Source organism: Phascolarctos cinereus, unplaced genomic scaffold, assembly GCF_003287225.1.
Source record: "Phascolarctos cinereus isolate Bilbo 61053 unplaced genomic scaffold, phaCin_HiC Scaffold_3;HRSCAF=262, whole genome shotgun sequence".
Classification (NCBI taxonomy): Eukaryota; Metazoa; Chordata; class Mammalia; order Diprotodontia; family Phascolarctidae; genus Phascolarctos; species Phascolarctos cinereus.
This window is the reverse complement of record NW_027555736.1, coordinates 230,590,230-230,603,079: the sequence shown is the minus strand read 5'-3', so window position 1 is coordinate 230,603,079 and position 12,850 is coordinate 230,590,230. Positions and strand designations below refer to the sequence as shown.

The following is a 12,850-nucleotide window of genomic DNA, read 5'->3' as shown; positions in this document are numbered from 1 at the left end:
TCAGCCTGTTCATCCTTTCTTATAGCACAAGAGTATTCCATTACATTCATATACCACAACTTGCTCAGCCATTCCCCAATTGATGGGCATCCTCTCAATTTCCAATTCTTTGCCACCACAAAAAGAGCTGCTATGAATATTTTTGTACATGTGGGTCCTTTTCCCATTTGTTTGATCTTTTTGGAATATAGCCCTAGAAGTGCTATTGCTGGATCAAAGGGTATGCACATTTTTGTAGCCCTTTGGCCATAGTTCCAAATTGTTCTCCAGAATGGTTGGATCATCTCACAACTCCACCAACAATGTATTAGCGTTCCAATATTCCCACATCCTCTCCAACATTTATCATTGTCCTGTTTTGTCATAAAGCAACAAGTACTGCATTTGGAAGCAGCTGGGTAGCTCAGTGGATAGAGTGCTGGTCCTGCAGTCAGGAAGAGCTGAGTTCAAATCTGGCCTCTGACACTTACTAGCTGTGTGACCCTGGGCAAGTCACTTCACCCCTATTTGCTTTAACCACTGGAGAAGGAAATGGCAAACCACTCCAGTATCTTTGCTAAGAAAATTCATGGACAGTATGGTCTATAGGGTAGAGCACAACTGAACAACAATGTACCAGGCACTGTGCTAAGTGCTAGGGATACATAGAAAGACAAAAACAGTTCCTTTCCTCAAGGAGCTCATAGTCTAAGACAATATGCAAATAACTATGTACAAATAAGAATTTTGTAGGATAAATTGGGGATAAGCAGGCATGCATTTTCAGAAAAAAAAGGCTTCCTATAGAAGGTGGGATTTAAGCTGGTACTTGAAGGAAGCCAGGAAGCACAGATGAAGAGAGAAAAGAGTTCCAAGCCTGGAGGGGCAGCCAAAGAAATGCACAAAGTTGGAAGATGGAGTGTTTTGTGCAAGGAATAGCAAGGAGGCCAGAATCCCTAGAGCACTGAGTTTATGGAAGGGAGTGAGGTGTAAGAAGACTGGAAAAGTTGGAAGGGGCTAGGTTATGAACAGCGTTAAAAGCCAAACAGGGGATGCTATATTTGATCCTACCAGTTTACTGAATAAGTGAGTAAAATGTGTTTTCTTATGTTGTGTTTGTATTTTCCTAAGGAAAACAACGAGAGAGGATACTTTCTGTGCCTCAGAGCAGTAGCAAAAAATACTGTAACAAGAATTTCTGCAGACATATTAGAAAACCACATTAACATTTTTTGTTTTGCTGTATTTTTATTTATTTTTTAAAAAATATTTCTAAATTATATTTTAATCTGGTTCAGTGTTGTGTAGATTGCAGTCCGTGGCTGTGTGTTTGACAATTCTAACTTAGACTCCTCCTGTATTTGTTATATTACTTCTCAGTCACCTCTGATCACTACATTGGCTATTTAGCCTAGTCTCTGGTTCCTTCATATCTAAATCCCTCAATGAGCTGACCCTTATGATCCATCCATGGATATCAAGTTGTTTATTTCTTGGATCTTTCTACACCATGGAGGAAGACAACATATGCTGTGGAGCTAGGGTTGGGGAAGCTAGGGAACACAGTGGATAGAGTGCTAAGACTGGAGTCAGGAAGACCTGAATTCACATTTGCCCTTAGAGACATACTAGGTGTGTGATCTTGAGCAAATCACTTAATCTGTTTACCTTAGAGTCCTCATCTGTAAAATAAGCTGGAGAAGGAAATGGCAAACCACTCCAGTATCTTTGCCAAGAAAACCCCAAATGGGGTCACAAAATCAGACACGACTGAACAACAACAAATTATATACCACTGCTATTTTTCAGTAACTGGCATCCTGGGTGCCTGTACCTCAACTACATAATTGGTCATGTTATTGCTTATATAGATTACCCATAATATTTATGCAAATGCATGCATATGTACGCCTGTGCATGCATGTATGATAAATATTTGCATATTGCATGTATATATGTGTGTGTGTGTGTGTGTGTGATACCCGCTGTGCTAGGTTGAGCTATCATCCTATATGTACAGTGTATGGTGGTGAGCATACCATATACTCTATATCGGCATGGGCATCAACGGCATATGCTGCTTCTGTGTGCTGTAAATATCTATTGTGTGTTTCGCATGCCTGCTGCCTATTGGTATCAATGTAGGGGCTCCTCTAGAACAATAGGTATTCACAGTTGCCATTGGATAAGTTATTCTTCACTTCCCTTCCTAAAAACCCAATTGCATAGTGCTGCTGGCGCAGAATAAGACTGGCTACCGCGTTTCACCCCAGAGGTGGCTACCTTCCAGCAGCGGGTGAGTGATCCCTATATCTCTAACGGTCTGTCCTATGCTTTGGGATCCTTTGGATGGAAGGTGCTCTGGAAATGGAAAGAGTGATCGATCGGTCTGTTGCCTCCTCTCCTCCCTCCCCGCTTCCACAAATGTGTTGCCTCACGCGTTTATTCCTCTGTGTCTTGGTCTGTTTCACCATAGCTTCCTGCCCTGGTTGACACTGATGACTACTTCTCCATCTTCATAACCAAGACAGTGACTTTGGAGTGAACTTCTCATTCAGGATAATTGTTGTCAGGAGATCAGTAAAGAATGTCCATAGCTGAGCACCAATTAAGATCTGGAAAGGACTCCAGAATTCAGCTAGTCACCAGATTCTAGGAGTATCATAGATTTAGAGTTGGAAGGAACCGTAATGTCTAATCTCCTCTTTTTACATCTGAAGATCCTGAGAACAGAGGCTAAATCCAAGGTCACAGAATAGCAGAGCCAGGTTCTCAGCTTCCAAATCCATTGCTCTTTCTAAAACACAATTCACTGAAATCACTTAGCACCCTTCCCATCCATTCCACTAATAAAGTCAGGCAGAAGTTCATGCACTTTTGGGATATCTTTTAAATATGGTATCTTCCCCTTTCATTACCATTGCTTTATTAAGGATTCAAGATGTCTCTGTCAAGTGAAGCAGAGAAAAATCCTATGGGAAATAAAGATCCCCATCCCTTTCTGCTGGAGAGCCAGCTTTTGAGATTCATTGCTTTTTCCCTTTGGAATCAAGGGAAATTTTGGCAACTCTTTAGGAAGGCTTTGTGGGGAATGACCAAAACCAAGAAAGAGTATCCAAGTGGTTTAAGATTAGACAATGAAGTTTGCTTTGAAGCATCCCTTTAAAAATGCTGCTCTAAGCACCCCCCCTGCTCCATACTTGTTATCCTGCCACTGAGGATGGTTCTGGTAGATGCTAAATTGATCTCATTCCAATCCCCTACATTCCAGGGTGGGAAGAATACAGGAGGAGAGAGAGCCCTGTCCCACATATGTTTGTACCAAAATGAATGTTAATGTGAACTGTTGTTTCCTATCAAAGCTCGATGCTTCATTGGGCTTCAGCAGGAGGATGACCTTGACCTTTTCTTGGGAGGGAGATGGTCCTTCTGGCTCTCACAGGGGGAAGCTGCAGGAGGGCTGGCTAACAAGGAACCCAGGAGGTGTACACACACACACACACACACACACACACACACACACACACACACACACACACACTTGGGTGATGTACATCCTAATAGATTGTGAGCATGTGGGACAGGTGGAGAGTATCCCACTGGGTTCTGGGAAAATTCCACCTTGCTGAATCTTGCATAATAAGCTGAGGATCCCCAAGATAAGTCGCTGCCTTTTTTATCTTTTCTAGAAAGTTTCCAGAGAGGTAACATAGAGTAAGCAATACTCTGACCCAGAATGACCATGTGACCCTGGGCAAGTCAATTGATGTCTCAGTGCTCTGGGCAACTCTCTGTGAATTCATGTCTGCACACAAATGTAAAAGAAGTTTCTTCATCAAGAATTCTCTAAACTGAGGATATCATGGGTCAAGTCCCTATCCCCGTCTTTCTTATGAATGAATTCAAGTTGCAATCCTTTCAACAGCCTAATTCAGGAATTCCTCTAACATCCTAGATGAGAATTTTATTGTAGCCATAGCCATCGGCAGCACAACTGAAAAGAGTTTCCATGTTGTTGTGCTGTGTTAGTATCTACCTTCATTCCGATGAACTGGACCTTCAGGGCCAGAGTCTGTCTTAGAAAGGGGAATCTGGCCTTGGGAAGAGCCTGCCACAAATAGCCTCTTGTGACAAAAGCCCTTGACTAAATTGGGTGCCTTCCTTGTCTCATTAGGTTCTCTGGTAAGAGCTATCTGGTCTTCTGTCAATGGAAAATCTTCTTACAAGAGGAGTGGCCCAGTGGTTAGAAAACTGGTCCTGGAGGTAGGAAGACCTGAATATTCAAAAGCAACCTCAGAAGCTAGCTATGTGACCCTGGGCAAGCAAACTTAACCTTTGTCTGCCTCAGGTTCCTTATATGTAAAAAGGAGATAAGAATAGCACCTACCTCCCAGGGCTGTTGCGAGATCATATTTGAAAAGTACTATACAAATGCTAATTGTTATCAAATTTGATGAGCTTTATTGCAAAAAACTGACATGCTAGATGTCATATGTAGATAACAAGGAATATACATGGTTTATTATGTGGTCAGTTCAGTCATGCCAACAAAACTATTTCAAGGGTTCTGTCCATTATTTTTATTTTGACCATAGATAATTCCCTGTAACTTCAACTTGGTTTTAATTTATGTGAATTTGTTTGTATCTCTTGATTTCCTGTTCATTAGTATTCTCTTCCACTTCCCTCAGTGGATTATTTAAACCCTTTTTTTCAGGTATAATTTGGCTTTCTTATTTTGTGTTTCTTATTTTATGTATATAGTGCATCTACTTATGGGGAAAATCCAATAAAGAGAATTTCAAAAAGCCAAAATAAAATTCTAGAGCAAGGGAGCAAAATCTAGAACAAAGGAACAAAATTTGCCAACTTGCTGCCTCCTCATTATTATGGTATCAGGCCTCTCTATGCTTCAAAAAGGCAGCCCCCTTTCTAAAAATGTGGGATTCTGTGTAAGACACTGCCCCCAGCCAAATCTTCAAAAAGTGTCCCCTACAGTTCTCCCCAAACCCAAGACCTAGTCTGGCTGCTGTGTGGGCCCTTTGACAAGCCACAATCCATTTCCTTAGTCTCTTCGTGGGTAAAATAGTAACAATCACCCAACATCTACTCTACTTAATTCAGATATTAGAATGATCAAATGAGATAATAGATATGAAAGTATGTTGAAATACAGAGAGTGCTATAGAAAGATATATTGTTTTTAGTTACAAATATACATAGTCTTCCTCTAGTCACAGGCCTAGATGGAATCCCCATAGATCATCTAACTCAGTCACTTTTTTCTAAACAACCCCAAACAAATGGAATGTCCTTTCTCTTCTTAAGTCTTTTTAAAAATAAATTTTGAAGTTCTTTTTGGTTTTTATATCACCTGAATTTCCCACTCTATCATACTCCCCCAACGCCTTCTAGAGAACCATCCCTTATAATGAAGAATTTTTAAAAGGAGGGTGAAAAAATTCAGCAAAACTAAGCAACATATCAAAAACAAGAAGTCTGAGGTATAATTCTACTGCAGAGCTCTACAATAACATTTCTTTTCCTTTCAGGAATTATTATGGTACTTTGAATAGCATCTTAACATTCAGTGTTCCATGCCCATTGTCCCCCAACTCTGTAAAGGAAGGTATTCCATATCTTTGCTTTGTTTCCCCAAGTCTTAAAGATCATTGAGGATGACCTTGGCTTCCTTAACCAAAACTCCACTGATGTGAAATTATTGTCATAATGAAAATTACTTCTGCTTCCATTTCAGTATATTTATCTCATCAGTGGAGGGAACCAGGAAGGAAATAGTACCCACCACACAAATCCCCCTTCAAGATTGTGGCAGAATGTCTTCTTTTCCTTGTCTTTCCTCCCTAGCTCAGCTCTCCCCAGGTCATCTCACTTTTCCTCTTTGTTCTTGCTACCTTCTGCAGACATTGTGGTGATTTCCATCCTTCCAAAGCCATGTGGGAATCCAGTGCAAATTTGAATGTCTTACTGCTATACTTGGATGTTTCACTGCTATACAACAAAGTCACCCCTTGAGCCTTTAACTTCCTGACTACTGAAGTCACTTGTTGATTCAATCAAACACACATTCTTTTGCTGAAACAAATAAGGAAGAAAGGGGAGAAAAAAAAAACACCTCCCCATCCTTTCACACTGTGCTTTCAGCCAAAGAAAATTTTTCAGTAGCAAGTGTGAAAAACACCTCAGTGGCACAAGAGGATGGTATGATTCCCAAGTCATTTTATTTGATGGGGCAGAATAAAAGGGAGAGAGAAAAGTGGGAAGGGGGAGGAGGAGGAGGAGAGCGCTTCAGATTGGGTGGATTAAAAGCAATTACTTTTCCTGATCCTAGAAGCTTGGGATAGATTCCCAAATCAACAAGGGGGGGGGGAGGCAGAAAGGGAGAATAGAATTTATTCCTAAATTGAGATAAAACCAAGCAACCAAAAAAGAAGAGGGTGTGGAAATTTTCATGAGGTGACCCAGGCAAAGATTGCATCCTGCTTTTAAACAATTTAAATTGAACTAGCCCTCCCTACCAAGCCACACTGAGCCAGAGGTCATGGTCACAACCTGGGCAGTCCCACAGGTCAACCACTATCTGCACTTTCAATTTTCCACAGAACCTTACCCCCCAGTGAAAAGCCCTCAGGTAAGTGGCAGGAGCTCTAGATCACCTGACCAGCGCATGCTTTGTAGATTAAATGTCTGAAAGTGAGATGAACAGAATCAAAGCATGTCAAAAAGCATGTCGATTTAAAAACACACACACATGTTTCACAAAAGGGGAATCCTTCCTTTTGTGTGTGTGTGTGTGTGTGTGTATGTGCCTTTAAAGAAGATAATAAATGTAAGAACTGCATGACTTTCTAGGCCCCCAGTCATAAAGACAAGACAGCCATAACACCGAGGAGATCTCTCTAGCATGTGGAACACCAGTCAGATGAGAATGAGAATGAAAAGGGTCTTCGTGAACACATCGGCCATGAAATTAAAGGTTCCTGAATTCTGTTGAATTACATTTACCAAGTCTGTTGGAGGTGAAAAAAACACTTTGTCTACACACCAAAATGTAGTCACATGATATCTCTGGAACTTACCTTGCCTATCCGAGCTTTTAATCATCATATTCCATTTCATTTCAAGATCACTTGCTAGAGGCATCCTGTTTTCCTCCTTAGCCAGCATCTATTAATAGTTCAGCTGATCTGTTAGGCTGTTCTGGCTGCATTGCTTTGGGCACCATGCGATGCTCCATACTGACCTGTAAAAGGACTTCTCTCTTCCTTCCTCATCCCTACCCCAAGCTCCCATGGCTATCCAAGTATCAGACATGTGTAAAATGTACCACTCTGACTCTAGGGCTCATCCTTCATTAATGCTAAACGATGAGGAAGGAGTAGGGGGGAGAGAGGGTGTATTACAGCTGTCATAGGCCATATCGGGAAGTTCTTTTCTCTTGGTGCCTGTAGAGTGAAAATGGCTTCATAGCAAGGAGCCCCCTGACTCTGCAAGAATCATCTTGGTAACGGCTTGTCTGAACACGGGTGGTTCTCCTAGGCAGGGGGCTGCTGTCATTAGTGCAAGGTGGCTTTGATCCTTGGTGAACTGCTTAGGAACCTTATTCCTTTAGAGGGAAAACAGCTAATGAACAAGCTTAATGACCCACTTCCTTTCCTTAAGCCCTATGATAGGCACCTTAGCAATGCCTGTGGGCAGAATGAACAGCAACTTCTCCCCTCAGGATGTTCCATCAGTCTGCGGGAGCATTGGCCAGTGAGTGAGGTGGCCGGTGCTACTATTCCCAGCACACTCACTATGTTGTTGTTATTGTTGTTTAACAACATAGCTGAAACTTGGAGTGAGGTAGGTGAAGGGGAAGAGGATGGAGAAGCAAAAGTAGCTAGATACGCCATGAAAGGTTATTGAAAACAAACCTAGGATCTCTTCCATAAGGTGCTACCTTATCTTCAGGGGATGGGCTAGCTGTAGGTCTTATTAAACAACTGGAGACTCAGAGATATTAAGGGAAGAACTCTAAAATTTAGAATTTCAGATTCACTCATCAGAAGGGACAGGGGGAAGAGTAGCTAGTATACCCTTCAAACCTGAGCCTATAGAGCACTGAAACTGGAGTTAGGAAGAGTTGAGTTGAGATCCCACCCCAGACACTAACTGAACCCTGGGCAAGTCACTTGACCTCTGTCTGCCTCGGTTTCCTCAACTGTGAAATGGGGATAATAATTGCATCCACCTCTCAGGGTTGTATCGTAAGGATCAAATGAGATGATATTTATAAAATACTTTGCAATCCTTGAAGTGCTATCTAAATGCTAGCTATTATTATAATTATCTGGAAGTAAACTTCTTTCAATCCTTAGAACAGCAGAACTGCTGCTGCAATGTTTCTCGCTCTATTATACTCACCTGTACCTATTTTTATTAAGTATCTATGATTTTTTCACACCTGCCAGTTAAATCAGAGAACCAGATGCCAAGCAGGATATTCCCAGAATATGTATATTTGGGAATGTGATGGATGTGTAATTATAACCCTGGGCTGGTGGATGGAGTAAGAAGAGAGGATAAGAGTAGGGAGGAGAAGGTATTTAGTTGCCTCAATAATAAGCAGACCACAAGGCAACATGGAGCCACTGGTGCTTGGTTTGCCCTTTTTCTCAGTGCCTCTACAAAGTACTTAAACTATCCCAAATGGATAAGTAACTATCCTATCCTTAAAAACCTCTAGGGAGAGAGATTTCATAGCCTCCTAGAATTTATGACATTCTATCCAGGAAAATCTTCCATATATCCAGAAATATGCGATAAATGTTTAACATCCAGGTCTCTAGGGGGGAAAGGACACATGAAACACTTTTTTTTAGGTAGTCGCGGTTAAGTGACTTGCCCAGAGTCACACAGCTAGTGAGTGTCTGAGGTCAGACTTGAACTCGGGTACTACTGACTCTAAGGCCAGTGCTCTATACATTGTATCACCCACCTGCCCCATGAAACACCTTCAAAGTTCAACCTGCATTGTTAACATGTTCTTCCATCACTTTCTTAAATCTAGGAAGTTAACAAAACAATAAATCAAGTTCTAATTTGTAGGGTTTGCTCATGTCCAAGGTATAAATGCTCACACTGAAAATTAAGAATTAGTTCATGCACACCTCTGCTTATATTGTCCCTAAATTTCTCTTGCCGTAGATTGAGCCTGGCATAACCTGAAGATTCAAAAACCTGATGCTGGGGCATCTCACAGAGCAGGGACAAAAAGAAAAAGAAGTGGGATTTACTTATCAAAATGATGGAATAAGGGGGGAAATAAAACAAGGAAGCAGAGTTTCAGGAAGTGTCAATACCAAATAGTAGGCAAACCATTGAACCAGATACAGAGAAGCTTGTGAGCATCTACACTGGTTTTTTTTTCCCTCTGTAGAAGAACAGGATAGATGATACACCATCCTAGGGCTGACAAGAACACAGCTAATGTTGTATATTTTTAAGTTACAGACCAATTGATCATTGAGCTTGTTGAATACTTCTTAGATATTCCCAATCAGAGCAATCTTCTTTTGAGTATATCAGACTTGCCTGCAAGTCTGGCTTTAGGAGTTGTGCCCTCACACCCATTCAGAAAAGTTCAAGCCATGTGACACAAGAGTGAGTTGAATCAGTCTCATGTGCTCCTAGAAGCTGGGCCTGGTTTTATTGTTGTTTATTTTTTAAATTTAAAAAGGGTCTGGAATAAAGAGTGTGTTCAAGTCTTGTGCAGAAGCCATAGTTGGGGCTGGGAACACTTACGGTATATGAGGATATCCCTAACTTTATCACCAAATGGGTAACCAAATAATTGACCAGGAATCAGTCTAGGTAAAATGCTCCTCTGAGTGTTACAAAAGCCATGATTTCAGGCCACGTTCATTCTGTTTTAAAGCCTTTTCATGGTATTGTTTGCACCCAGTGATTCTTCGTTGTCTTTTCCCAGAAAAAATAATCTGTAGCTTCCAAGGAGGGAGCTGCCTCCACCATCTTGGAACCAAACTATACATATGCCCAGCTCCATGGGAAGTGCTCTAATCCTTCTACCTTCCACCCACTGCTTCATACCAAGGGGCTCACGTCTCACTGGCTTTTTTTTTTTCAGAACGTGATATTTATCATTTCCCAGCAATCCCCATCCTCAGCACAGCCTTGTCACAGATTATCCAGCCCTCCCTTGTCTCAGTACTTCCTAACCCATCTAGTTACCTTGACTAAAATCAAGTTCTAGGGTAGTCCACAGGTATTAAAACTCTGACTTGATGGTTAAAGAGCCTCCTTTCATGGGTAAGTAAGGTGCCGTACAGCCCTAATTTTCTCTCCTTCCACTACCAACTTCAGGGCATCATCCACAGCCTATCGCTATCCCTGGGTTCGCCCAGCTCCACCCATCCAGTGTCCCGGTGGATCAAAAGCTTCCGCATTAAGCCTTCCAAACTTGGGGAGCCCCATGTGAACATGCCCCTCCCATGGAAGACGGTGGGGCAGAGCGGTTTGTTTCTGTTGCCTGTATAGAACTGATCCCTGCCTGTCTGTCTATCTGTCTGTCTGTGCATATGTGTGTGTTTGTCGCTTATCCTTCTTGCAGGGAAAGTCACTGGTGGGCAAGCGTCTCACGGGCCTGATGCAGTCCTCCTGACAGTTCCACCAGCTGAGACGGGAGCCGCTGACCACGTGGGCGGGCGGCGCCGCTCCACATCGGCTGAGAGACTAACCTTAAGGGGGCGATCTGGTTACTGTGAAAGAAAAAGAGTGAGGGGAAGAAGGGAGGGTGAGGAAAGGAGAACCTGCCTAGGACTGGATGGGGTGGAAAATGGAGGGGAGAAAAAGCAATCAGCGGCAAAGCTGCAGAGATGCCACTACATATAGTTTACATCAACATTTTCTTACCTGTATAGCTTTGTTATGACACTCCGTTCTCCACGAGGTCCTTGTTTCTTCTCACCTGAATGATGGGAAGAACACCTCACTGTGAACAGAGGGTTTTGCAGGGCCAAAGGTTTCCTGCTATGAATTATTACTTGCTGTCATTATCATTATTGTTGTTATTGCTATTATTATTATTATTATTATTATTATTACTACTACTACTACTACTGTGCAAAATATCCTCCCTTATGGGAAAAGAGAGCAAGGAGAGCTGGACTGAGCACAATCAGTATTAAATACCATTCTCCCTTTTCTCTGGCACACCCACAGCTGTAATAGATACAGCCTGCTACTGTCACAACCATCCCCCTGCCTCCATCCATCCCCACTTTGCAGCAACCTAGGCACAAGAGAATAGTCAGCAGAAGCCGCTTCCACTTAAGAAGTAAGATTCATTTCTTCTGCACTCTGAAACCACTCTAGGGGTTCCTTTCCCCCACCCTCTTAAGCCCTTTACTCCCTCTCAGACAGGCTTATAGAAAATGCTCTGATTGTCTTTCTCCATAGTTGTCTCCTGAATGGGGGAAATCAAAGCATCAATGATTCCTTCTCCAGAGAAAGCATCAGTGCATAAAGACGAGCCATAGATTTTTTATTTAAGGCTGAAAAGAAGACTTTTGTCATGTTATCATTGGCTTCTTACACTTGTTCCAAAGTATGTTCCCTCCTACTTTATTCAAAGTGAGGTCTGGAGGGAACTCTGGGAGTGTTGGAGTTGTCCGGGTTTCACCAACCCAAGAGAAAGATGAAAGGAGGGGAAGATTCCCAGTCTTGGGGAGTCAATTGGATATTTGACTGGCCAACAATTCCCCCTCTCAAGTAGGGTTGGGTATGGTCAAATTTCTCAGTAAGGAATCAGTCATGCCCAGAAACAGCTCTAGTGGGAAAAGAATTGGCAGTACCCACATAGCACACCTTAGTACTGTGCTGCACACATAAGGGATTGGCGAAAATGATACAAACAAAATAATGCCAATTATTTGATGGGAAAACCAAACTAACATGGACAAACTGGGTGTAGCTTTCTTAGCAATTCCCATCCCCCGTGGATGTCTGTCATAAGCTACCATTTGCCAGAATGACACTGCTCCCTAGTGACCCCCTGGTTAAGACTATTGATAAATCTATAGCCCAGTAAGACCATGCTTTTCCAAGTCAGCTGTTCAGCCATCTCTCTTTGATTTATTTTCAGCTACATCCCTTTAGATATTATAAACAAAAAGCAATAGAAATAAAATAATTATCATTGGTGATTTCTTGATTCACATATGCAATCTTTTAGTGGTGACTAACGGATGCATTCAGACTTTACACACCACCACCACCACCACCACTCCTTCACCCCAATTTGTTGCTTGTTTCATTTCCAACCCAAATTGCTGAATCAGTGCCCTGTAATGGATTTTATGTTATCCAGTAAGATCCTAGGGGTTCCAGCTTTCCGTCTTCCATGGTTGAGTTGTCATGGGCATCAGCAGGCTTCCAGTTTCCAGTGTTTCTGTACCTCAGTTTCTCTTACCTGCAAAATGGAGAAATAAGCATATTTGCTCCCATTTGGTGGGCTTAGTGGGAAACCATGCAATAATTACAAACATTCTCAGAGCACCTTGGAAAGCAGATATAAAGAAATAAACTTAGGTGGGAAGGGGGTGAACTTGGCCCACACTACCTGAGACCTTGTCGCACATGTGGTGGCAAGAGCAGATTGCCAGAAGGGACCACCAATTCAATGACCCTAGGGTATACCCTGTATCAGAGAATGGGGAGAGCAAAACTATAAAGTGATGGGGTCTGGGATACAGATGCAAAAATGGGTCCCTTGGAGTTTCTTTATATGGATCAACTCCAAATAATATAGATACTGCATGCCCTGTCCTTGAGCCTAACTGTGGGAAAG

General features: G+C 42.1%; 1 protein-coding gene across 1 annotated transcript in view; it reads left to right on the top strand.

Moving 5' to 3' along the window:
• The window catches only part of RGS6 (regulator of G protein signaling 6), a 647,960-nt gene extending 635,754 nt beyond the window's left edge, over window positions 1–12,206 (top strand). Inside the window, 3 exon segments of the mRNA XM_020986371.2 lie at window positions 2,209–2,275; window positions 10,613–10,746; window positions 10,748–12,206. Coding sequence (XP_020842030.2) covers window positions 2,209–2,275; window positions 10,613–10,746; window positions 10,748–10,780 — 234 coding nt within the window. The 3' untranslated portion in view covers window positions 10,781–12,206.
• Window positions 12,207–12,850: the final 644 nt, after the last annotated feature.